At 41.0% G+C, this 27,812-nt stretch overlaps 1 protein-coding gene across 5 annotated transcripts in view; it reads left to right on the plus strand.

Annotated features, from left to right (window-relative positions):
* The first annotated feature begins 1,482 nt into the window (after positions 1-1,482).
* LOC106945978 (adhesion G protein-coupled receptor L1) overlaps positions 1,483-27,812 on the plus strand; it is a 54,826-nt gene continuing 28,496 nt past the window's right edge. For 3 of the 5 annotated variants that reach the window (XM_015030008.1, XM_015030009.1, XM_015030011.1), the window contains exons 1-5: positions 1,484-2,514; positions 18,552-18,671; positions 24,312-24,525; positions 25,877-25,986; positions 26,899-26,913. In XM_015030008.1, the coding sequence (XP_014885494.1) occupies positions 18,602-18,671; positions 24,312-24,525; positions 25,877-25,986; positions 26,899-26,913 (409 nt within the window). In that variant the 5' untranslated portion in view covers positions 1,484-2,514; positions 18,552-18,601. Of the gene's footprint in view, positions 2,515-18,551; positions 18,672-24,311; positions 24,526-25,876; positions 25,987-26,898; positions 26,914-27,812 lie in introns of all 5 variants that reach the window. The other 2 variants (XM_015030007.1, XM_015030010.1) reach the window with 2 other exon arrangements.

A 27,812-nucleotide genomic window follows, 5' to 3' on the forward strand; every position in this document is an offset into this window, starting at 1 on the left:
ATTTATAAACTCCAAATGCCGTAAGAAAACGTCAGGGACTACAAATCCCAGCGCTCACCCTTGTTCTGTTTAATTACTACTGTTGATGGGAAGAGCGGCCATACTGAAACACAAAGTCAGACTTACCAGTTATAACTGGGAGGAGGGGAGAGCAGAATTTCCCAGTTCCGACTACAACTGGGAACGCACCATAACACCGACTCAAAACTGCATAAAAGAAAGATGAACACGGTGGTCCACTGTATTAAAAAGAAGATTACAAAATACAATTACCCGACTATTAGCTACTTAGTTCAATCACTTGAGTAATGTTTGGTTAGAAAAAATACACGTGTACTTTACGGCCTGTCTACCATATAAAAAGAAAACAAAACATGTAGGGCTGAAACGATTCCTCAAATGATTTGAGTACCTCAGTTACTAAAATTCCTCGAGGAAAATGTATCTGCCTCGAAGACTCATAAAATTATGCTTTATTATTTAGCGCGCCGTGTTCCGGCCGGACCATTATTTGTGTTGTGCAGCGCGCTCACTTCCGCCTATGAGTTGTTGCTATGTGCTAGCAGCACAACGGCGAAGTTTCCGGGTTTGCGTCTTTTTTGGGAGGGACTAATAAGCATTTTTAAATTTACTAATTTTATTGATGTTATGTTACTTTTCTCCTCTCGGAACTGCGCGGTCGGTCACCATTTGAAGGCGAACAGCTGGAAGGGCGCCGCCGGCTTTATCTATGGAGAGAGAGATAGGTGTTTTCCGATTACTCAATTAATCGTAAAAATAATCGATAGCGTACTCTAAAATATTCTTTTACAACAGCCCTAAAAAACATGGTAAGCATGTTGCATTCAAAACATGGTTGTAATAACACTCTTTATGGTTACATATATGTTTTCCACTCTTCTTCCACTTCCGCATGTAAGGGAAAATACTAAATTCAAACGCTACGAAAGCACAGACAGGAAGAACCAGTGAAGAACACCGGAACAGCTGAAAGTGCATCTGATGATGGAAGCGGAGGATCATCAGGTGTCATTAGCAGCTGATCATCTTTTATCGGAGTGATACGATGACGGACAGATTGGCTAATATGTCTTGTTTCGAAGGAGAGCTGCACGATTTCCATGGAAATATTGTAAATACCCAGTGCTGGCTGGCTGGACGTCTGTTCATGCTGGCTGGCTGTTCATGCAGCAAACACAATAGCACCCATTCCTCCATGGCAGAGCTGTAACATGCACTCGGAACTGGTCAAGAGGATACAGATGCTGAAGCGAACGCGCATATTCCTTTGCTTTTGCCAACACAGCAGCTTATTGTTGCTCACTCAGACAAACCTTGACAATATATCTGAATTCCACCCACCCACCGACCATCAAAACACACACACACACACACACACACACCCTCCCGCTCTTCTCTGCCTCTGTTCACGCTCACACGCACGAGCACACATAGAAAGCAGAGACGCGTTGCGCGCTCTCGAGCGCAGAACGCGCAACAAGCGGGACCAGCGGATGGAGAGAGAGAGAGAGAGAAGAGAAGAGAGAGGATAGAGAGGAGGACGGATGCAAGGCGAGGCCAGGAGTGAGGAAACCTTATCTCTCCTGCTTTTCCAGCTGTTGTCTTTGTGCTCTCTCTCTCTCTCTTTTTTTTTGGTTTTTTGTTTTTATATCCAGGATGATTTTATAAAGCATTTTTGTTTTTCTTTTCTAACGAAAGAAAACAGACGTGACAAATCTCAACATCCGTCCTGATGTGTCGCCGCGTTTCATCACGATTGGTCAAAGATGCGGGAAGAGGCTCCCGTCGCGTCGATGCTATTTTCCATTAAAAATACAAAGACGTACTCGATGAACGACGTCGGACACATGACAGGCGACAACAGCCTGGCTCGGTGAAGAGAAGAAGAGGAGGACGAGAGAGGGGGGCTCGACATCGACGGATGGACGCAAAGCAACCGCGGGTTTGTGCAATAATTTGCGCCTAATTATTGTTCGTGGCGGCTGATCGGGGAGCTGTTTTTGCCCCGTTCTCTCTGACATCCGTCCGTCCTTCCGTCCATCCATCCCGGAGCTGTAAGGCCTACAAAGCCCCGCATTATCTCTGGACATGAAACCCGTGGGAATTATGATACCGACGTGACGCACAGTCACACACACACACACACACACACACGCACACACCACAGCGCGGCGGGGAAGACATCGAGGGTGTGAGGTCCACACTGATCACAGGAAGGGGAGGACGCCCAGTTGTTGTTTGACAAATCGCGCTAATGACTGTTGTTTAGAGCCAAGAGGATTGGGCCCAACAAATATTTTTTATTATTTTTTTTATTTTTATTTTTTATTTTTTTTATTTTTAATGCACTGGAGGCAGCGGAGCGGGAGGCGGGCAGGAGAGTACAGCGGGTGAGGGAGCGGAGGGACGGGATGCGGGAGACGCAGTGAGCGCGGAGGAGGAGGAGAAGGAGGAGGAAGAAGCAGAAGAAGAGGGGAACCAGGAGGATTGACGGTAAGATATGAATACAGGCACCCCGCCCCTCACATTAGCTCCCATCCATCCTCATGCACAACTGCACATGTATGATGATGATGAACGCCCCGGAAGGCAAGAGAAGAGAAGAGGTAGTGCTGCTGCTGCTGCTGCTGCTGCTGCAGCCTGTGGCCATTTGATCAGTGACAAACACGCTTGAAACTCCTACCGCTGGCTGCCATTAAACCTGGGTCAGTAGTAGAGGAGAGCTGCTGTGTGAAATATTCATAGGCATGTGATTGGCCTCAGTGGGCGACACGCTTGACAAACTGGCAACCGTCTGTCCGAGCTGGCACATCAGAGAGCGAGGCTGCTGCGAGCCTTGATTCAAAATGTCCTGCATGGGGTTTTAAATGCTAATTCATGACGAACGAGGAGCAAAAAAAAAAAAAAAAAAAAAAAAAAGCCCAACGTGAGGAGGCCAGTATCAATATTTCAGAGCGGGAATGAGAAGACTGGGTCAGTAGGAGGAGGAGGAGGAGGAGGAGGCCAACCTGGAGAGGAAGAAAGAAAGAAAGATGATGAATGAAAGAGGAAGAGTCACGCTGTCAGAGTTTCGATTTTAGGAGAGATTCGACTTTTCCTGACACATTTTCACTCTGTTATAAACACAAAATGAGCTGCCGGTTCTTTCATAGAGGTAGAATTAGTCTCTAACCTTTATATGATTTTTTTTTTCATTTTGGGATCATTTTTTTTAAACATGTGCCTCAAAGTGAAGACCTGAAAATGCAGGGAGTTTGCAGTTTTGATGTATTTATTGACTAATGAAGGGGAAGAGGAAAAAGTTGGATTCTGTTTTATTTCACTCACAGACCAAGGGAGGAAAAACTGACTGATTCCTTCCTCTGGGTGACTGCTTCATGTTTCTACGATGATGTGGCAAAAACGAGGAGCTTGCCGCACACGACTGCTGATACGAAATCTCCACAATCTGTCTCGTTAGGATGCATATCGAGAGAGGGAGCAAAGATAACGAGGCTTGTTTCTCCATTTACATCAACTACAAGAGAAGAGAGCGATTTGTCTTAGAGCACACACACACACACACACACACACACACACACACACACACACACACACACACACACACACACACACACACTCAGAATATGAAATGTACCATTTAGTGGCTTTCTGCCTCAACCATCTCAAACAGGTTCCCGTCACGTCCCTTTGAATCGGTCAGACACAATGAGTCAGTCTCCCTGTTGCGCTGGGAGCTTTTTACGCATTCAGGCCTGCGAACGCTGTGCGGAGCTGTGGGCGGATGGATCAGCGCAATATCAATCTCGTGGTACTAGACTGGACATCGGCAGGGATTTCAGCAGGAATAGAGACACACGGACGCGGCTGATGATTTCATAGTTCCTGCTGAATTAGTGGAAAATGTGTTATATGCATAAAAAAAAGCAGAAAGGCTGGCTGCTGTTAACCCAGTGATGTCTGAATGTTTCGCATTCAGTCGACTGAAGGTCTGATCGTTGCCACAGACAGTCGATCGTTCGCTCCCCGGAAGCTTTTCCATGTTTTGTCATGTTACAGATTTCATTGTGTGGCATTGGGGTTTTTTGTGATACGAGGTGGAAGGAAAATCAGAGATGATTTTTACAATTATTTTTTTTTTTTACAAAAAAATCTGGAATGCGTGGTGTTCGTTTGTATTCACGGTTTCTAAGTAGAAACACCTTTCGCCAACGTTGCAGGTGCGACTCTTTTCGGGGTTTTATCTCTACCAGCTTTGCACATCAACAAACTCAAATTTTTGACAGTTTTTCTCTGATTCTCAAACGGATTTAGGCTTGGACTTTGACTGGGCCGTGCTAACCCGTGACTGTGCTTCGGTCTGAACGGTTCCTCTGTGGTTCTGGCTGCCTGTTTGGGCTGAACCTGCTGGGAGGTCAAGTGTGTGGGAGTCTCTTACTGTCAGCTATCTCACCATGGATGTGGTGTGTCCAGGGTCATGTATACCTGTTAGTTTTCTACCAAACAAAGAGCGGCTGCATGGTTTCATTTTGACCTCGCCTTTCCCACCTGAGCCGTGGCTCTTTGCAGCTCCTCCAGAGTTACAATGGACCTCTTGGCTGCTTTCGAATGAGGGGTACAGCAACGGATATGGGACTTAAACTGCTCTGAACTCCTCCGCGGCTTTATCCCGGACACGTTTAATTTATTCCTCGGTGTTTGTGTTTCATTATTGGAACAGATCTCCAAAGCCTTCACAGAGCATCTGGATTAATACTCAGATAATATTACGCATAACTGGACTCTACTTACAAATGAGCTGATTTCTGAAGACTTTTATTTAGTTGATTATCTCCTAAAACTAAAACTAAAACGCCAGCTAGCACAATCTTCTGCCACAGTAAAATATATAATTTGATCTGGATTCTTTTGTTCTTCCAATTAAAACGGGCAAGCTTAACGTGCAAGTACATGAATTTTCCTGAAAACCAGTTCCTTAACATATAGATTTTCTTAATTTCACGGGTTTTATTTAACCCAGTCCTGCTGCTCGGCTGTTTTTCTGCAGACCCTCCAGCCAAAAAGACTGCGACCGGCATGGTTTACATGTGTCACGTTTTGTTGCACTTCAGCACAATAATCCACTTTTCTGTCCAGAAGTCTGCTTTGACATGCTTGAGCAGATCATCAGTTCACAGGGCGACACAAAAGAGACAGCCCAGTCTAACAGAAAAACAGAAACGACCAAATCCTTTATGTGCACTTTTTTTTTTTTATTCAGGGCCCTAGATGTGTGGTTTGTGCTTACATCGGCATGACAGAGATGACAAGACATGACAGTGTTGTGCTTTAACACAAGCGTTACGCAAAAGAGAAAACAAAGAGGTTCTGTAAACATATTAACATGCCATTTCTGATTTTTATCTGAATGCGCCTCCTGCTAAGTAAAGCGCCGTAATGCAATATTGTTGGGTAGTTATGTTTTTATTAGCTGCATTTTGGCAACGTGAAACATTGTAGTGAGAAACATAAAAGCAGCTTATATACAAATGCCTTATCTTAATTAGTCCCTCCCTTTGTTTCGTGGTGGTAGAGCAGACAGTAGGACTGACCAAGGGGAGACCATTTGCTGCTGTTTCACATTTTAATGAAGAAGCTTCTGTTACCCAAAAAGAAAGCAGGGCCACGTTATATTAAAATATTAAGAGCTGAGACTCGATCTGGTTGTTCTTGTTTGACCTCAAATTGTTTTTACCTTAAAAAAAAAAAATCTGTCTCTCATTTAGAGTACGCCGTCTAAAACTGCTTTTTACAACAGCTGCACCAAGTGAATAAAATAAGAAGAATAAAATAATTGATAGGAATAGGTCAAATAAATAAGAAAAACAAGAAAAAAAAGCACATCTGGCTGACTAAACAATGTCCATTTAATAGCGATGAAGCACCTCATTTTGCTTGTCTGCCATCTGAAAAGTGCTTAAATCTGAAACCAAATCCCGTCTGGTTTTTCACCTCAAAGCATCTCTGGAGTTATAAATCACAAATTTGAGACTCTCGGTTTAATTATCGGTTTGTTCAGACGCAGGTGTGACGGCGTGTTGGGATTAGGAAACAAAGCTCCCTGATAAAGCCAACCGCAACACAAAAAAGGAAAAAGAAAACGGATTGAAATGAACTCCTCTGATACGTGATTTTACAGTAATTCGGCGATTGGAAAATGAAGAGCATGATAATCCACTGAATTACTTTGCTCCCTATTAAGGTAATCAGTTTGGTTAAATTGTATTCGTTGTAGTAAACTTTTATTTTGCTGTTGGGAAAAATGACTTTTCCTGTATATCTGAAGCCAGTTTACACTCATTGCCACCCCAGTAGCATAATTTCACAACAAAAACATTTAGAAAAATACAACTTTAATTTAAGTCCTTTTTTTTTCAGTGGGAAAAAAAACATCCCACATTTAGAATTTTATTTTTTCACGGAAAAAAATAATCACTAAAAGGTTGTAAGTAATTGCATAGGGACCCGTAATTAGTAACTCATGACTCCCTGTTTCCCAGGGGTATGAATATAGTGTGACACAGCAACCGCTTCAAGAAAAGGAAAGAGAACATTCATTTTCAGTAAAGCAGACGCACATTGATCTTTGTAACGCAGAAAGTAGCTGCAAGGAAGCAGCTACCCACCTCAGCCGGGGCAAGAATCGTTTCTTAACAAATGGAAACAGTGACACGGCGGGATGAGGACTCGTTTATCTGGGCACCACACACAGTGAGCGCGGTGGCTCAAAGGTCTCTGAAACCATAGCTGGTTCTGCAGCACCGAGTCTCCAAGCACTGCAAAAAAACTGAAACCGAGTTAAGCTCAAACATCTTGGATTAAGGAGGTTTGTGCTTGACAAGATACTTTTTCCCACTTAGAGGTTTTTATATGAGACGCACCGACCTGATATTAATATCTGTATCATCCTCAATTGAAAAAAAAAAAAAAAAGAAGTCTAGATCGGGTATTGGTGATGATTTTGCCCATCAGATGTATTCAGCCTCATTCTGTGGTTTGTGCTCTGAGCGACGTCACTCCTTATGTATTTCACTGTTCCTGTCCTAACCACACTGACTGAACAAAGTAAAGTTGTTTTTACATGTTTGAAGCTTGTGAAGCTACTCGTGTATTTAAGTGTGCCGTGCAGGTGCAGAGCTATCAAACACATTTATAATTCAGTACAGTCATGTCTGTCTTTAAAAACAGAAACAATCTAAGTCAATTCAGCACCGTTTCTGTATCGGATAGGCATCGGCGGTAACACTTTATTTGAAGGGGGGTGAATAAGACTGTCATGACACTGTCATAAACATGACATAACACCTTCATGAACATCAATAAGCCTTCATGAATATTTATGACTGTTGTCATAAAGCGTCATTCGGTAAATTATGACACTTTTAATACAAAGTAGACATTATTCAAAATGTCTTTGTTATGACAACTTGACATTAACCAGGAAATCATTACTGTTTAAACTTTACCTTTAATAACATAAAGTTACCTCATTTTTAAAGTGCAATCAGTAATACTTTTATAACAAATTTATATCAGTAATGATTTCTTGGTTAATGACAAGTTGTCATAGCAAAGACATTTTGAATAATGTCAACTTTGTATTAAAAGTGTCATAATTTACCAAATGACGTTTTATGACAACAGTCATAAATATTCATGAAGGCTTATTCATGTTCATGACAGATGTTATGTCATGTTTATGAAAGTGTCATGTCAGTCTTATTCACCCCCCTTCAAATAAAGTGTTACCGTATCGGCTGATACTAAACCTCAGAATCGGTATCAGTATCGGAGGTGAAAAAAGTGTATCAGGTCATCTCTTGTTTCTATATTAGAACATTTCCCTTATTTTAAGTGTTTTGGGCATTAATTATCCCGATAAGACATTAAACTTGATATTAAGAATTTATTTCTTATTAATAGTAATTACATATCTATACTTAAAGGAAAACTTTAACTATAGAACTTGGCTTTCAAAGTGAAATTTGTTTATTTCAAGAAGAAAAAATCGTCACTAACTCAATTTAATCTCTTCAGATAAGTGAAACAGATGAAATTTAAACGTCAACCCGTGTTCAGAAACATGCCAAGGAAAAATTATTCATTTTGTCCAACCACCACAAATGTAAGCAACTCAACCAGGACTATAATCTGGACCTGTGTGCTTTGGTCAGATTAGACTAGGATTGCATTTTTCTATAAACAAATACTGAAGGTGGGTTTGGCACCAAACACAGGTTGAAGATCTGTTAATTCTCACTGCTGTGAACTGGTTTTTACCGGTGAAATGTGCAGTGCAGTCCATCACAGGGAGTCACATGGACACACACACTCAGACCTACCAGAAGTTTACATAGGCATGACGTTGGGCTGTGGAGGAAACTGAAGTATCTGGAAAGAACCTGTAGATCCATGCAGAAAGGCTCCTGATCAGGATCTTCTTGCTCTGATAGTCAATTATTCCACCATCCGATGACTCACATTGGTTTCTGTGCTCCTCTACCTGCTTGCCACGCAACACTTTTTTTTCTTTTTCCTATCCCGATGATTCCCACCACCCAGTTGCTGTGACTGATCAAGCCTGCAAAGGAAAGAGAAGAAAATGTGCCCAACGCAATTTTAATGAGGCTTCAAAAACACTTTAACTTTCAAACTTAGAAAGGCGCGGTGAGAAATCAGCACTTCTATAAGATAATGAATGTGGGCGTTTCAAGGCGAGACTTGTAACCTTTTAGCATTTCTCTTTAAAGCTACGCATTCTTTTATCTGCGATGATAATGACCTGAGACGAGACAGTGACAGATTCAAGCTATTATGTCGAACACTGGAATGCTCAGATAAAAGCAACAAAATGACAAATGAGGAAATACACTTAAAATCCTGCAGATTGTCTGGCACGGAGAAAGTGCTTGTAGTGCGTAAAAGGCAGGAAGTGCTTTTAACTCGAAGAGCATGTGCTGAGGGCAGGATTGGGATCTTGATAAATATGTGAGAAGCCTCATCAATGTTTAATAAACCTCGGAGCAGTTTTAAGAGACTCCAGGCTTTCAGTGACGGAATATGAAATATGGTCTCATTCAGAACCATTACAAACTATTTCTGTCTTACACATATGATTGATGTCTGCAGGAAGGTGAAAGAGTTTTCTGGTTGAAACTTTTTAAGGCTCTGTTGCATCAAACAGAGGCCAGGGTCTTCATTTACTGTGCCAAACTAAAGTATCAGGGTTATAGTGAAGACAGTTTTGGTTCATTTGCATGTTCATATTTTTAGCTGCTGGAAAAACTATTTGGTCGTTATGGTAATAAATTTGTTGCATTTGTTTTTTGTTTTTTTTTTCAGAACACTACCAACCATTTTAGCTTTCAACTCGAGCATTTGCTTCAATAAAATAGAAAATATCCAACTTTCAAGTACAAACTGTGTTATGTAAAATAGTACTAAAGACAGTAAAAAAAAATAAATAAATACCAAGTTAACTTTCTTTGCAAGTTAATAGCTCTGGTTATTTTACAGATTAAGCTAAATGTTTGGTCTTCTATGGTATGTTTAGATAATTAGTTAGCCTGTGAAGATAAACAGAAATTACTAAAACTTTACCTTTATCAGAAGTATTATCTAACAGCTGGACAAGTAACACCAATCCTTGAAAATATTCAACTTTGAAGTGTATCCTAAAGATAAGTTGTTCTTTTTTTCTTGTTTTTTTTTCTTCTTTTTTTTTGAGAAAGACAGCTTAGCTTCATGTGCTAACTTAGCCTGGCTAACTTACAAGTAAATTTAACCGGTTAGCTAGTTGGCCTAACACGGGAACACGGCGGGGAAGAGGAGTAAAGTACAGGAGTTTCCCAGCCAAAATGGGAGACTTGACAGGTATGCAAATTATTTGGGATTTGCTAGAAATGTTTGTTGTTATGGGAATCATTGTCAAACAGTTGGGTAAAATGCAACAGTCATGTTATTTTTACACCCTAAAGCCAAAGAGATTCAACTTTCTCTAAATAGAGACTTTTATGGGCAGCAACACATAAAATAAACAAAGTAAATAAAGGCTAGCTGAACAGACTTAGTTAGCTGAACAGGTTAACCAAACTGATCAACTTGTTAAGGAAACTTGTTAGTTATTTAGCTTTAGAAACAAACAGATTAGCTGTCAAGCTAGTTAGCATATTAACTTAGCTTAGTTACCAACTTATTAGACCAACCAGCCGACAAGCTTGAAATAATGTTTGGAAATACATTAAAGTAGCAACAATGAGCGTTACCCACAGAGCTAACACTCTGTGAAGACAAAAAACATTTGATCTGACAATGATCAAATGTCAGATCAAATGACAATTGATCTGTTTAAACTGTCTTGTACTTTAGAGGGATTTAATAATTGTGAAATATGCGCAGCATCTCACTGACTCAGAGAACAAGTTAATTAAAATAACAATTTATTACCCCATACGGTATAATAAAACAGTGATTACTTGTTAAATTGCACAAACTGAACGTAAGAATTTGAAGCTTCAGAAAAGAAATGAGATCCTATTTGGGAACATACTCTGGCTGTGTCTGCAATTTGTGCCTGGTTTTCCCTTTACGTTGGGCCAGACAGAGTACAAACCGACGCTCCAATGAGTGCCAAACATGCAATGCTTTAGCGCTTTGAACTTGACTCTGACTTGCGACAAGCAAATGATTGACAAAAGGTGACACCTTCGTTCCCCAGAGCCCTGCATCGACCAGACAAACATAAAGGCTCTAAAACCCCTTTAAGTGGCTTTGACTGCAGCTTGCAGGCTTTGGCCCACTGGGAGACGCCGAGGCCGATGGTTTGAAACTGGCTCACAGGCGTGGAGGCCAATGCGTTGTGTCTTTTAATTCTGAAATACTGTGAGCATTTACGAGGAAAAAAACTAAACTTTCAAGTATCAATGTTGAAAAGTATCCTGCCTCTAATGCTTTACATTTCTGCGCGCAGTCAATCCCTCTTCCCCTCCACCACCTTCTCTCTCCATCACCAATCCACACTCGCTCACACACCCACACACAATCATTCAGCCATTAGAGCAACAATAACACTACAAGCCTGTTTTGTCGCTTAGCGCTTCATCGCGATCTCCCCTCAGGCATTGACAGCATTGATGGAAGGGTACATGTGGGGGGTTACACACTCGCTGCCAATCTTGTTGTTGACTTTTTTTTTGCCTCCACATCAAATATTTGGAATATTTCTTCCTGTTGTTGCTGTTGGTTGTTTTTGACATCTCCATGTCTTTTTCCAGAAGCACCCATGGTGCAGCGAGCAAATCCCTTTCTGTAATTAATTGCCTACAATTTTATACATTTTTAATCATCCAGATTTGCTGATTTGTTTTGACCTGAATTGTTTTTGAGGCCATTATGTTAACTAGATAAAAGTCTACAACAACATGTCCAGAACATTTGACCAACTAGTTTGAGCACGGAAAATCTTTGGCCATCGACTGAATTGCGTTTTTGTGCTGGATGGCAGCGAGCATTTATCCTGGAGGCTGAAAGAGAACATCCCCTGTTCTTGCTAATCACGGTTTTCCAAGAGAAATATGTGTCTGGTGTCGGGATTTGATAAACAAAGCTGTTTGTGTGCCTACAAAGTTCGGTTCATTTGGGGAGGTGTGTATGTGCAAAAAAAGCAAACTGGTCTGCGTACAAACCGATGTTGAAGTGAAGTCTGCCGCGGTTCGAATGCGTTTGTGGATGCCAGTCGGACTGTAAACTGCTTCAAAAGCGGGAAGCGGACTCTAGTGCATGGCATTCTGGGTAAATTTAGCCAAAACAAATGCACGAATGGTAGTACATGGTGATTTTTTTATTTTTTTTTTATTTTTACCAACAACAAAAGAGAAATCCTACAAACAATAAAGCTGACACTACTCCACTTTTGTTTACTGAAGGAAGCTGTGTTCAGGGTCTTGTACAGAGTTTTTTTGTTGCCTGTTTACCTCGTCAGGTGATAAGGTACACAGGTTTTTCAAAAGTTCTGGTTTGTTTAACACAGTGCATTGTGAAAGCGAACTACACCAGCTGAAAAGGTAACAAATGTGGCAAATGAACTGAGTCCACTGGTATCTACTTTCAGGTGTGAAAACACCCTGTGTCTCCGACACGTCTCGTGGCAAAGTGCGAACAGGACCGCTAAAGCTTCCTGTTAGCATTTTTACAACAGCCAGGCTAATGAACCAATTGTCTTGTCAAGTAACTCTCCCCACCTGAGCTTGCAATCTTGGCAGCGGCTCCAGAGTTACCATCGTTCTCTTGACTGCTTCTCTTTTCAATGCCAAGGCGTTTTGACTGGGAATGTAAGTCACACTGTTTAGATTTTTACATGTAAAAAAAAAAAATAGGAAAACACATCATTCTTCTTCAAGGACATTTTTTTTGCATCTTTACAGCCTGTCAAAGTACTGGCTGTACCAATTTCAAATGTTCATGTACCTTAATTTCTCTGTGTATTTTGATGATAACCAGGATTCTTACTAAATGTTACGCTCTCAGTTTACCTCGTTTATCTCCAGGCAAGTCGTCGCAACGCACTGTAAATGCATTTTCTCTCAGCTGAAATTGTTGGGAGTGCGCATTAATGCAAGACCGCATGTGCATGCGTAAGTTTTTGCACTTCGGGCCGTTTACTCACACACGTTCCCACTAAGAGACCGCTGCTACTCCAAGTAGGCCGGCTGGTGGCCCCGGGCTGGATTTTGGTTGCAGGCGGAGGGGGGAGGGGGGGCAGGGTGTACGGCTTTGTCAAGGGCCATCAGTGTCCTTGCTCTACTTACTCTGCATCAACACTTACAGGGTTTATGGCAGTGTGAGTGAGAGGAAGAGACAGACAGTCAGGAAAGCAAGCAGAAAAAAAGTAAAACATGCTGCCATCAGGGTTTTTGATGTCTGTGTCTGAGTGTGTGTGGCGCTTTGTGCGTGTAGGATACAAAATGAAAATGTTTTCATTTTGTGTAATCTTTGCCGTGTGTGTGTGCGTGTGTGTATTATGATGGTCCTGCGGCTTCTAATACAGTGTTGTTGGTTCAGTGCGTTCAGAAAAGGCAGAGGTTTCTGTCCTCCCTCTTAGCTTTGCGTGTGCGTGTACAAGCCAAAGCCTCTGAATGCATTTTGGACATTTGTTGAGTAGTGACCTAAATCTGTCGGCTGACATTACCTAACAAGAAGAAGCGAGGAAAAGTAAGTCACATACAAACATACAGGCACACATGTTTTTTTTTTCTTTTTCTTTTGCATACAGAAAGTACAGTGGCTTTAACCTGAATCATCGTCAGGACTGAATAATTCAAACCTCGAACGTAGCCCTTGACGAAGGAAGCCTTACTACAAACGTCCAATTAGAGAGTAACCTTCAGGACGCTCCGTGACTCAGCCTGAGAAACCGTGGTACACATGAAAACATCAAGCATGATGAGGATCACAGTTTGAGGAGCAAAAATATAACGTTTTGAGCCAATGGATTTTATTAAATCTACAAAATTTTGTCCAAAATTGATGGTTAATGCAAATTAGAATTAAACGTGAACCGATTTAGTGAAAAGTTGATCTAAGTTCATTTATATTCTGGAAAAAAATTAAGAGATCACTTAACATGTATCAGTTTCTCTCTCGTTGTTCTTTTTTTTTCTATGAGCTACTGACATCAGTTCCAAGCAAAAATGTAGTTTTGCTTTGCAGAAAACAAGAAACGGTCCAAATAACGAAAAAGATGCAGCAATTTCAGACCTCAAATAATGCAAAGAAAACAAGTTCACACTCAATTAGAAACAACAGTTCTAATGTTTTAATATATTTATGTATTTGCCACCTTGAAGATTTCTTTTTTTTATTTTCACACTAAATGTTTCAGATCGTTTTGACAAAGATAAACTGAGTAAATATATATATATATAAAAAGGCAATGTTTAAATAATGATATAAATTTTAAAGGAGGGAGTTCAGCCACACTGGCGGATTTTTGAGCATAAACAGCAGATTTAACATCCCGCAACAGCAACGAAGCTGTGTTTAGGTTCAGTCTTTGACTTGGCCACTCTTTTTTGTTGTTGAGAATTTCAAAACAGGCTTCACTTGAGCTCAACACCCTGAATCGATGATCGCTGATTCTTCTTCTTCTTGTTCTTCTTCTCTATTTTCTGCTCTGGTTCTGGCTCCGGTCTGATTCAAGTTCTGTTGATGCTCCAGGTCCAGCAGTGGTCAGGTCTGGGTGTGGACAGTGAAGCTTCACTAGAAATGTGTTAATTCATCATAGCTTGAAAACCGAGATGCTGTATATCATATTACCTGTTTGGTTTGATTGCTGATCCGAAACATTGAAGTGAGTTAGACGGAGATGCAACCTATAATTAAGGTTATAGTTAGTTTGGAGTACCTTGTCGTTTCAGTTTATTTGTTTCAGCCAGTTTTGTGTTTTATTGACAGGTTTCCCTGTCATCCGTCTCTTTCCCCTTCTCGTTTATTCTGTTATTTTGCGCCTCCTTCCCTCTGTTGCCTGCACCCCTGCTGCGTCGCTCACTGACTGTTTCCATTTAGTTAATCAGTCTCACCTGTTCCTTGTAGCAATAATCACCTTCCCCATATATTCCTTCCTTGTCATTCATTGTCACATCCCCCCTGTTGTTTATCCTGTTGTGCTTCACTCCCAATCCATCCCCTAATTTTGCTTCATTTTGTCACTTCTCTGCTCTTCCTGGCTGTTTACTGGTTTGGTTTCTCTCCCTGTGTCCCCTCTGTTTGGATTATCATTTGTGATCTTATCTTTTCTGTTTATTGTTTCATCTTCTTCTTCCAGTCTGTGTTTGGCCTCTTCGACGCTAAAACCAGCCCGCGGCATCTCTTGGGCGCTTTAGAGAAAATGGCTCTGTGTAAACGAATGGACTTAATTGCACATGATCCCTCACACAGAGAGTCAAACCACCTCAGTGACGGCAGAGCTTTACAGTGAAATACAACGAAGCAGCGCCGTCATGTTGAGTATGAATTTATTTGTGCTTTAGAAAATAACAGTTGGTTCATTGCAATGCGTCTGATTTGTTTTTTTTTTACTTAGTAGAGAGCTGAAACTGGGAATCGTTCTTTAGCAGCTGCTTGATAGTCAACAATTGCTGAGAGGCAGAGCCAGCCCAAAACATGTTTGAACCAAGCGGCTGCTTAGGGCCCACAAACCACGAGGGGGTTCCCATAAATCCTTGAATTTAAACATGCATAACATGTTTATTGACAAAACAAAAATGAAGTTTGATTCAACAGTTTCAGCACAGACAAATTAATTTTTTTTTAACTTTAATTTAGGATCCAAAGAAATTGAGGCGTTCACTTTGTGCAAAGAATAATCTTCATTGTTAGTTGTGTTCGCATAGTTGCAGTCTGATGCTATGACTCAGCTTTTATTTGTGTTTGATCTTGATTTGTTCTTAGCCAACAATATCCAATTAACCGTAATACTAGTTGAGCTAATTAAACTTGGCCCTCTGTAGTGGTGGTGATGTAGTTAACAGGAAGACGGGACCCAAATAAAAGTTTGACCCAGGGCCACATAAAAGCTTAGTCCACCCCTGCTGAGGGCAACAGGTTGCCGAGCAGCGGCAACAAAGTAACAAACTGCCTAGTCAACAAAGTTGTCAAAATAACAACAAAACTTTACACAAAAGGAAAAGGGGGTATGTAGAAAGTTGTGAGAGTAGCTACTCTACAACTGTGACTTACATCATGTAACAAAGACAAAAAAATAGAAAATAAAGCCTTATTTTTTTCAGTGAGCTAGCTAGTATGACTAGTACGACACATCTTTGCTATACACATAATCTGTGTTATGCTAGGTACGTAAAAACATCAAAGCTGGTTATAAGGCAGCACCAGCGGTACCGTAGGGATGTACAGGTGTGCTCAAAATAGCGGCAGCCGAACGTCACTTGTTAGTGGAAAAGGTGCGTTGAAAATAGTAACAGTGGAGTTCAGTCAACGAGGTCAGTCACAACAGATGTGAACCAGGTGGCTCCGATTTACGACGAAGACAACAGATGCTGTGTATGCTGATCACAGTTGTTTTTTTTTAAATTATTTCAAATGAAGGACAAAACAACAAACTACGTTGTTGCAGCACTGTGAGCGCTGCAACGGGAAGACAGCAACATCTTCAGAGCTACGAAGAGCTTAAAGTTTGACAAAGATTGCAACGACAAGTTAAGAGTCTGTGGACCACTGAGAGCAACTTTGATTGTGTTTTTTAGTGAGCTAGCTGATATCTAAGTGAGACCAGTGTCCAGTTTAAGTGTCGTAAATCTTTTCATGTCGCAGTAACCTCACAGCAGGGCTAATGTGGATTAAAAACGGAAAATATGTTTGGAAATTACAATCTTAGAGACATTTAGGTGTAATTCTCTTCTTGACTGAGACGCTCTAAGCTGGGCAATTGTGGCTGATCCTTTTGTCATTAACCAGGTGGAGGTCATTTCAAACGCTGAAACGGTTTTTAGACAATCCATGTCAATACAAGAAACTCACTCCAAAAATATAATGCAAAAATAAAACAAGGCACAACTAAAGAGAGAGCGGGAACCGTAGACGATTGGTCAACAGTTTGCAAGAGGAAAATGAGACTCCCGAGTTCAGAAAAATTCAAAAACCCGGCGGTCCGTTCAGGACCGCAGCAGTGAATAATCAAAGGTTTCTTTTCATGGAAAAGAATAAAAAAATATTTCCCAGCATCCCAGTAAATGAAGGACTCCTCAGGAGGTAGACAAATGGTTACACAAGGCTCTTTTAAAGGCGAGACGTCCAGAGTGAGAAACACGGACGATTTTATCAAGGCTGAAAAATATTCAGAAGTCTGAAGAATACAAAGAACAGGTTTGACTATATATATATATATATATATATATATATATATATATATATATATATATATATATATATATATATAATCTATTAAGTTTTATATTAATATAAAATCACCAATGTTACAATATGTGTATTTTCATAAAGATATTATGCAATAGACCAACACAAAGCTTCACTTTACTGTAGAGACGTAGGACATTTATGTCATCAAAATTTCTTTATGAATAATTTGTATTCAGTCTAACAGAGTCAATTCTTTCTTAACCAACTTTCGCTGCTGTTGCATTTAAGAGTCTCTTGCACAAATTCCTCTTTATAAAATATCTAAAGCTCAGTCAGGTTGGACTGAATATCAAGAAATACTTTTATTAAAGGTACAAATCTATTTGCAAAAAAAAAAACAACACAACAACAACAAAGAATCACAAAGCTGCTGACAAATATTTTGCATTGCACTAACTTTCACACATTGTTCACCGCCGACCTCTGCCCCTAATGTATTTATTTATAATTTATTTATTTTACAATAATCTGCTGGTGTCATAACTTCCGCCCTCGGCTCTCACCGGGACCTCAGGCATCATGTTTTCGCCTCATTAGAATCAGGCTCTGATCCCCCAGGAGGACCGCAGCTACTGACAAGGTCAAAGATTATACAAGTAAAAACTTCTAATTAGGTAACAAAAAAACCCCAACATGGACACACGCTGCCTGCCGCTCCTCCAGCCGTGGATGTTTGCTTCTTCTCCGACCATCCTGCGGCGGCCCGCTGATTAGCATGCTAAGCAGGAAGAAGAAACGCAATCCGGCGCATGTTGTAGTTTAGCCTCTATCTGCCGTTCTGTCCGAGGCCAAGAGTTCAGTCTATATTCAGGAATCATATTACTGTTGTTCTCTTGTAGCCCATTCGCCTGCATCCCTTATGTTCCCCCCTCATGAAGCAGCCCTGGGATCAGCCTCGCCTCCAGTCAGCTGTTTACCTTGTTACGCCCGATGTGGATGAGGCCGTTGTTCTCTGCAGCATCATTTATTTAGGATTAATGAAAAGTGGCCTAAACTGAGTGTAGCCGTCTGCCTTTGCACACGAGTGAGTGTGTGTGTGTGTGAGAGAGAGAGAGAGAGAGAGAGAGAGGGAGAGAGAGAGAGAGCGATGGTGTGATGGTGGATGGTGGGAGATTAAGGCTCTTTCATGGGTCAGCGGCCAGTTTCGCCTCTGGCTAATTGTGGACTTAAAACACGAACTCTCTCTGATAACGCGCTCACTCCCTCCCAGACAAAATAAAGGCGGCGTATCTCTCCTCCTCGCTCCCCTTTCCTTCCGTCTTTCTCCTTGAGACTGCCCTGCGCCGTCGCCATGGCAGCAGCAGATTGAGTGATTTTTCACTGCACGGATTGTTCAATTGTTATCTCTGTTTTTTGCTCTCTGCCTCTCCCTATTACTCTGTCTCCCTTCCTGCTCTGCCATGTTGTTTCACGTGCATCCATTTCATTTTCTGTGTGGGTTACCGATCATCCTGCATCAGCTCGCGCACACGCACGCACGCACGCACGCACACAAACAGAAGACAATGCAGCTCTTCACTCTCATTTTTTACCGATGCTCTCTCTGTCTCCCTCCCCAGGGTCTCAAATTGCAGCTGCTGGTGTGAAGTCCCAGCTCTTCCTGCTCAGCATGGCCGTGTCTCTGTGGTGCATGGCAGTGGGGGTTCTCACCCTGGCTCAAGTCGCCCCCTCTGGTCAAGGTAAGTTTGATAGTAAGAAAAAAGTAAATAAATTAAAAAGTTAGTGGTGCTAAAATTAGAGGAATATTCAGTTAGGGCTAGAGCTTTGGATTTCTTTTTCAATTTTGAGTACTCTGCTGTGCTCTGTCACCAGAACATTTTTGCTTTACTGAGATTGGGAAAAGATTGAGTACTGGTGAATGGAAGTAGCTGAAAAGCTCATATAATCAGTCCATTTTCACTCACAAAGGTTTAAATGCAACGCAGTATTCTAGCTGTCAAGCTGATATTCTTTGGACACATTCTCTGTCACATCTCTTTACATCTGTGTAAAATTAGTTTCCTTAGAAGACTTTAAATTTTTCTGCCCTAAGAATAGGATCAAATTACAATTTTAACCTCCATTTATAGTGAAGCTGGTTTTGCTAAGAATCAGCCAATCCCAATAATCATCTCAATGATTAATGCATTGCAAGTTTGGCGTCAGTTTTTAAATTTAAACCCACTTCATGACAATACGAAAGGCAAAATGTTTCAGTAAAGGCCAGTCAGTCAGACAGTGATGAGCTCAGCCTCTGTTTTTCACCACACAAGTGAATCAGAACTGTGACAAAAACAAAATCGTAATTTGGGACTAAAACTGTGACACTCAGGTGTGATTTTTGCCTAAGTTCTGATTAGCAGTGTTTACTCTAACATTCAGCCAGTGTCACTATAATATTTTACGTTTGTTGATCATTCTGTGGTTATGTAAAACAACACAGGAGGAAGTGGACCTGGTTGAAAATCTTCGTTTTCTACACATAATACGTTGCGTCAGTACAGTAATAACAAGTATGATGAAATCCTCTGTCAAACTCTAAGTCTGTCCAGAGTTATTTTCTCACAAGAGTTTTAGGTTTCTTCAAAGATATTTGAACGAACCCTGTAGTGAATGGAAGCACCTGAAAGTCCAAACTTTCCACATATAGTTACTTACGATTTCACTGATAACGGTCTAAGGGTCGAACCACTTCACTGTTATAAGATCTGCGAAGCTAAAGGTCAGTTGATCCTGGTTGATCCTCAGTACAGATCAGTTAACCAATCACATTCATCTATAAAATACCTTAAAAACAACAAGCAAAGTAAAACATCACAATTAGATTAATTTAAAGGAATAACAAAGTTAAAAAACAACAACACAGATATAAATAAGGAAAATAGATGCCACTAAAATAACTCACTTTGTCCAAAAGGCCAGGGGATAAACATGTGTTTTTAAATTAAACAAAAATAAAATAACTAATGACACCTGGAAAGATTTGAAGTTCAGCTATTCAGCACAGTGGACAGCGACGCGTCATGGCCGAGACACTCAAGAGCCGGCCTCCCTGCCGCGTGTGCACGATACTGGAGCCGAAGTGGGAAGCTGGATTACTGTGACGATAATGGGATTTTCTCCTGACATGTAAAGATTCACTTTGCACGGGTCGTGTTACAATACGGCCCTCGAAGAGGAGGAATCGAAACCTGCCAAGCTGTTTTGTTTTCACAACCTTCTGACAGAAAAGACCTTCATTCTGTCAAAAAAAAAAAAAAAAAAAAAACAGCAACAAGAAGAAAAACTAATAAACTTATCAGATCCGACGGCATGCAGAATCCAAAGTGCAGTTACAGTCCAGGGGCACGTGGTTTTAAAAATATATATTTTATATTCATTAAGAGCCTTATTTGTGGGACCAACATTGATCTTTGCAGGGTTTGAATTAGGCAATCTGAGCAAATTGTTACAACATCCACAGGGGAATCATTAGCATGTATCAATATTCCCAGGCATGGTAATTAATGACTGATGAAATCAGGACAGGTAATTAAAAGGAACTGGCTCAATTTCTCATGCAAATGTCTCTTTAGCATGAATATTGGTGCTCCGTTTGAAGCACAGAATGGAGCCTGGTGAAACCAAAACAAACCCACGCAGAACGCATGCAATAAACCCGAAGTTCTGTTATGTCAGAACATGGCTAAAAATGGACATATTTATTTAAAAAGTCCTTTTGTAACGCCATACTAGTTTTATTTAAATCACACTTTATATGTTTTTCACTTAACCCTTTCATGCATAGTGGTCACTACAGTGGACAGCTGTCTAAAAGCCATTTTCTTGTGCTTCTTGTGGATTTTTATGCACACAGACCACTGAAGTGGACACTAATGCATCATAAAATAAATGATCAACTACTGGCCATCAGCTGCAAATGCAATAAATTATTTTTGTTAAATCCAAAATGGGCGACAGGCAAAAAAGCATGCCGACCGACCCGGTCCCTCCTTCTACTGTAGACGGTAAAAAAAAAATATTGTGACATCAGATAACCCCTAAAGACCAATACTACTGATGTATTTTATTAATAACAACTTTGTATTTGGAGAAAATTACAATTGATCACCTAAAAAAAATTAAATAATAATAGAAAAATGTCCTACCTTTTTTTATGCCTTAAGAAAATTAAAAAAGATTGGAAAAATTCCTGACACAAAGGATCATAATTCATGCATGAAAGGTTAAATTCTGCACATTGGTATTCAGGTGTGACAAAATTTACAACCAGTACACAATAAAATCACTCTTTACCGGTCGTTTGTATTCATTAACAAAAGAGCTCAAATTTACCATGATTTATTCATGTCATATCCCCAGATGGAAAAAAAGAAAAAAAAAAAGCTTAAGTGTTTGCTTTACCTGGAGCAGGAGCATTTATCACAGCCCCCAAAAACTGATTCCAAAAAGGCTGCATATATACCTATTAGAGCATCTTGCACTAAAGGCTCCGAAACTGACAGGAGCACTAAAGTGTGGATAAAAGGAGGCGTGACGGATGCATTTTATCAGGCTTGGAAGGCGAGTGGCAGCTCATCCAGTGAGAACCAAGCTGGAATTTCAATGTGGATTTCATCTTTAAAGCTTGATACGCAGTCTCGGGGCGTTGCAGCCTTCCCTCCACTGGTTTTAAGCAAAGTGTCACATAAATCGACTTGGGAAAAGAATCCATTACCCTTGAACTTTTACATAGTTTTCACATTGCAACAAGGATTTTCAGTGTATTTCGTTTGGGATTCTGCGTAATAGACCAACGTGAAGAAGTGCATAGGTGTGAAGCGAGAGGAAAAAGACAAACCTTGTTTAGTGCCGTCCGTCGTCGTCGTCATCATCATCATCATCATCATCATCATCATCATCATCATCATCATCGACTCTGATCAACTTCTTTTTCTCCTACTGAAGAACAACATCACCGCAGCCTAATGCTGCCACCACCAGGTTTTCTTTGACGTCTTCCTCTCCACAGCTACCGCATGCAGTCATCGCAATTAAATTTGCGAGTCAGCAACCTTTGAAATTTGAAGAGCGATTGCAAAAGAAACATCTGATTAAAAAAGAAAAATCCTTGGTTTTTAAAATGCTAAAGGCTAGCATTTTAAAGAGTTTAACACTTCAGTATAATAAACACATTGAGCGCTAAAACGCACCTGATTGTGTGCTGCCTGAAAGAGGAGTTATGCAAACTACAGACTAAAGACTTAGTTCTGACTTTTCTCAGTCTTTATTACATCAAGGTGTTTCTTCTTTGTAAGCAATGCTGAATATTTAATGTTGTGCTTTGAAGTGGGGCCTCTACGCTCTTGTCACAAACAGGAATTTAAAACTTTGTGGCATCTTTAAAACATTCTTATTTTTCCTCTCACTAAAAGGTTATTTCATTGCAACGAAAACAACGTCGCTGCGTCCCTCACCTGTTTACAGAAACTGGTTGCCAGGTTGAAACCACCAGACTCTTAAGGAGGTTTCTCCAACAGTTGAACCTCACAATTTTCACCATTATTGACATTCTACTCCAGTGCCAAATGCTTTTAAACACACTGTTGTTCAAACCCTGCTGGCAAAGAACAAAAATAAAACAAACAAAAAAACACAAAACTGGCTTTGGCCCAGCAGCTTTTGCTAATTTTAGAAGTGAAGGGATTCCTTAAATCATTTTGGAAGTCTTCCAGCATGTTGTTTTTTTTTTTAGCTTTGTGCTTCTGCTTCATGTTCTGTTATATTTCACTGATAGCTTTGATACTCTGAGCCATATTATCATCTTTCAGCAGTGTGAAGGCATCACTGGTTTAGATCCTGCCTCACACACAGGAATGTCTGTGAGAGTTCAGAGTTCCCAGTTTCTCTCCCTTGGGGAGTACCGCAGGGCTCTGTGCTTTATCCGCTACTTTTCATGATCAATTTATCGCCTCTTGGCGCTATTTTTTTTTTTTATAAACCACGGCCTTTCATTTTTTATGCTGATGACTGCCAAGTTTATTTTCCTTTCAAGCGGAACAGGTCACCCTCTGCTCAACTTTGTCTGAGCTGCCTCGGCCACATGAGAGGGGATGGAGGGCGCTCCACTCGGGTTGCTTAAATTTAATGAAAGTTGTATCGACTCTGGCCTCAAAGTTGAGTCAATTCAGTTGTCAAATCCTGTTTTTGTTTTCCACCCGAGGCGGCTGGCCAAAATGAATTCTCTCCTTCCAACACCGCCACGCCTAGGGAGAGCATTTAGATTTCTGTAATTCTCTTTAAATTAGTCTTAGCCGTTCACAGTTGGCACAAAATGCTGCTGCAAGATTTCTAAATGACTTTCAACACCTGGCTCTCGATTTAATGCCTCGTCACTGGCTTCCTGTCCACGTTAGAATGTGTTTTGAGATAAACTTACTTGCTTTCAAAAGTTTAAATGGCATTCCCACCTTTTTTAAAATCTCTTCTCTATCTCATCGCACACTCTGAGCTTAGCTCATCCGATGTTTTAACTGTCTCCCAAAACCTCATCCAGGACCAGTTGCTCCTAATAGTCTGTCCACTTATCTTTCTATAAAAGTGAGCTATTTATCTGCTGTTCATAAATCTTAAAGTCACTTTTGCTCTGTGGTTTTAATCATACTTTGCTTTATTCTACAGTTGTTTTTATCTTCTCTGTTATTTTGGTTTTATTGTGCAGTCCTTTGGTCAGCAGTAATTGCTGTTTTTAAATGTCCTTTTACGAATACAGCGGATGGTATGTTAAAAAAATAATAATAAAGTCCAAAATTACTCTAAACATTTGGACAGGAAATCCAAAAACGCTTCCCAATGTGTAGCATTTTAAAATCCCAGTTTTTGTTTTTTACACTTAATGATAAATACTTTTAGCTGCCATCTTTATGTGTTGTGCATCACGAAGCGCAGCGCTGGTTTCATGAGTCATGCTCGGTATTTTTAATTTGTTGTTCTGACTCAATTTCCATTAAGCCTAAAGTATGAAGAAAAAAAATTGTCAAAGAAATGATGAGCTTCAAGTGTTTTGAGGGAATAATGAGCCTCTTTAAGACATTATGAAGAGGCTCTTTGAAATTTCATCTATTCATTTATGTCCATGTTTTTCCACTTTCTTGTGCTGCGTCTGGATTTAAAAACATTTTGTTTTAGCACCTTTGCGACGACGATTTTTAGAATGAAAATTGTTCAAATAATTGCTAACTGATCATGAATTTGATTTTTCCTCATGTCTTTCTGCATCCCCCCCATACATTCCTTTGCATTGGCGCTCTCTCTCTCTCTCTCTCTCTCTCTCTCTCTGTCTCTCTCTCTCTCTCATGCAGCCATGTCTCGGGCCGCCATGCCGTTCGGGCTGCTGCGCAGGGAGTTGGCGTGCGAGGGCTACCCCATAGAGCTGCGCTGCCCAGGAAGTGATGTTGTGATGGTGGAGACGGCCAATTACGGACGCACCGACGACAAGATCTGTGACGCCGACCCCTTCCAGATGGAGAACACACAGTGTTACCTTCCTGATGCCCTAAAGATCATGTCCCAGAGGTTTGTATCCGCTGAGCTGTGTGATTTGTTCGCTGGGTGAGGAGAATAACGCGTGCTGCCTCTCTTACCTTACATCGCGTTACAAACAAGGACTTCCTGTTTCGTGTTGGGATCTTGTTTGACAGGCCAACTGAAAATAGCACGAAACTGCAAAGTGAAAAAAAAAAAAAAAATCAGGTACGGTTTTCAAATGTTCTTACTCTTAGTGAAAAATCTGAAATTTAGGGCACGCACATTCAGCTTCTAGATGAAATCCAGTGCAAGCAAGTACCTCAAAGGGGAACGGGATGTAAAATTTGCATTTTGCAGGTTTTTGCTTCTCAACTGCGTCTAAAAACAGCAAAAGCTCCGACAAAACAAAACAAACACCCAGCCATTTTTTTAAATCAAAAAATGAAAGTTTTTTTTGGTCTCTCCCAGTTGTTATGCCGCAATCGACAGGCACTGTAACGTTACCTAGCAACCCCAGCCGAGCTCCAGCACCTTTTGTCAGCTGGTTTTACCACTGCATGCACTGTATAGTGGCTGCTGGAAAAGACAGGTGTTACGTTGTTGACTTACCATTCAGAAACCACTTGCTGGATTCTCCTTGGTCGCGCATGAGGCTCCATTTATGCTTTTCAAAGATGCCCGGTTGTGCATTTTCACTCTCCAGATCTGAGTCAAAGGTCCTCCAGCTGTATTTACATCTAAAGGGGGTTCTACAAACACTTCACCGAGTGGGGCTCTACACATTTACATGCACGCCACACTTTTCAGACTTTTTAAAAATCATACAAAACTTCAAAAACCACACATTCTTTTTTCTACGTGTCACAGTTGTACGCAACTTTCTGTCACCAGTAAAAAAAAAAAACACTCAATTTTGTTTCTGTATCATGACAAAATATATTTATATATTTAAAAAAAAACCGTCAACGAGGCATTTGAGCAACGCCAGAAATTCTGAAAATTATGACCTTATTTCAACATGTGAGGGCGCTCTGGATGGAAGCAGGTCAACTGTTTAACGCTATTGCTGGTTTGTGCACAGCGTGTCGGTGTGTTGCCGTACATAATAAATGTGGATTAGTTGGAAACTCTACACCAAACCAATACTTGGGCTTGTGTGTCGTGTGTGTGTGTAAGTACTGCAGAATGTTTAGCTGTGTACTCAGCAGCGTTTTCCTCGAAGAACTGATCAATATTCAGCGAGAGAGAGAGAGAGAGAAAGAGAGAGAGAGTAGGCCAATGGCCCATCCTTCGCCTCTTCTTTTTCTGTGCTACTCCCTCGACTTCCTTTCTCTTCCCCTCCCTCTAACTCCATCAGTTTCATCGACCGACTCATCAATCCGTCCGTTCTGTTCCTCAGATGTAACAACCGGACTCAGTGTGTGGTGGTCGCTGGGGTCGACGTCTTCCCAGACCCCTGCCCCGGAACGTACAAGTACCTGGAGATCCAGTACGAGTGTGTCCCTTACAGTGAGTACGCGTTAATATGCAATTCAACACACACAAACACAAAAAACAAACAAAAAAAGACACAGTAACACACACGAAACACAGATTTAACCTACTTATGTCATGATGCAGGTTTGATTTTTGATCTTTCACCTTCTGATGTCAGCTATTTCCCCGAGAGATTGATGGATATATATATATATATATATATTTTTAAAAGTGAGATGTTTTATGAGATGTTTTTTTTTCTCAGGAAGAGTGTGTGTGCATGTTGGTGTGTGTGAATCACAAACAGAAAGTAGGATGGAGAGAGAGGGGGAGAGGGAGGGACAGGGGGTGCAGAGAAAGGGAGAAAAAAGGAAGAAAACAAACCGTGGGGCATTTGCAAATTGTCATAAAATGTCACACGTGTCTGCAAGCGTGTAGGTGTGTGCGTGTGTGTGTGCGTGTGTGTCTGCGGGAGGGGGGGTAAGCGCTTGAGTGTGCACGCGTGTGTGTGCTTCTCTTTTGCAGATTCACGCCACAGGAGTTGCTCTCTTTTCTCCACAGGAGCCTGATTGAGGGAAGGAGAGATCGGGGGGAGGGGGGAGGAGGAAGAAAAACGGGGGGATAATTGGGGGAGGAGGGGTGAGGGAGGTGGTGAGGGGTGAGGAGGAGGAGAAGAGCGGAGTATGTCGGGGTTTCTTTATCTTTCTCTTTTTTCTTTTTTTTTCTTTCTTTTTTTTACATGAACAATAATGTTTGTGGTGAGAATGAGCTCCGAAATCTTTATCTGTGCAACTTTTTCTTTCTTTTTCCTCCTTTCTTTGCTTCTTTCTTTCTTTCTTTCTTTCTTTCTTTCTTGCTTTCCTTTTCTCTTTCTCACTCTCCCCTTCTTTCACCCTCTGACTTTTCTTTCTTTCTCTCCCTCTTTTTTTTCCTATGCTTGAGTAGAAGTGGACCAAAAAGGTAAAGACAAAACATTGTAGCATCTTGATCTCTCCTTACCCCCAGCCCCCCCCCTTTTCTCTTCTTCTTCTTGTTCTTCTTCTACCTCTCCACTCTTCTCCTCTTCCTCTATCCTATCATTTCTCTCCTCCTCCAACCCTAGGACGTTGTTTCGTAATCATGCTGGATGTTGCCCCCCTTCCTCACCCCCTCACCCCTCCCTATTTTTCTTTTGTTTCATTTATTTATTTATTTATTTCATTTTTCACACAGTTCTTTGATTTTTTTTCTCTCGACATTTTATCCATCTCTTGTTGTATCCAAAGCCGTCTTTTTGATCCAATTTTATCCAGGTTCTGCACCTCTCCTCCTCTCTCTTCCTCCTCTCCTCTTTCTCTTCGTCTTTCTGTGCACACACAAAAAAAAACCCCACAACTGGTCGCACAAACACGAACACCTTCTTTACCAACTCTTTCTTCCTTCCTTCCTTTCCTCCTTCCTTCTTTTCCAGTCATCCTCGTCATGCTTATTTTCCCTTTTCTTCCCTTATAGGAAGAGCCCCTTATTTATCTTCATAGGAAAAATAAGACGAAACGTGTGTGTGGTTGTTTATTTGTCTGGATGTGCGTGCTTACCAAGCACCGCTTACATGCGAGAATGCGTGTGTGTGTGTGTGCGCGCGTACGTGCGTGTGTGTGTGCATGCCTCTTTGCATGCCAGTGTGGGACCGTCCAGTCTACATATGTGTCCATGCAGTTATTGACATGTGGGTGGACCAATCGTTGTGCCTGGCGTAAACTAACCTGCCCTCTCATTCACTTCAAGGCAAACTTTAGCCCCGCCTTCTGCGTCCCTGACTCTACCTCACACTCTTCTTCACTCTTTTTGCACTAACCCCCTCCGTCCCCCCTCCTCCCGCC

Source organism: Poecilia latipinna, unplaced genomic scaffold (assembly GCF_001443285.1).
Source record: "Poecilia latipinna isolate Pla-1442-1.1 unplaced genomic scaffold, P_latipinna-1.0 Scaffold169, whole genome shotgun sequence".
In the NCBI taxonomy this organism is placed as follows: domain Eukaryota; kingdom Metazoa; phylum Chordata; class Actinopteri; order Cyprinodontiformes; family Poeciliidae; genus Poecilia; species Poecilia latipinna.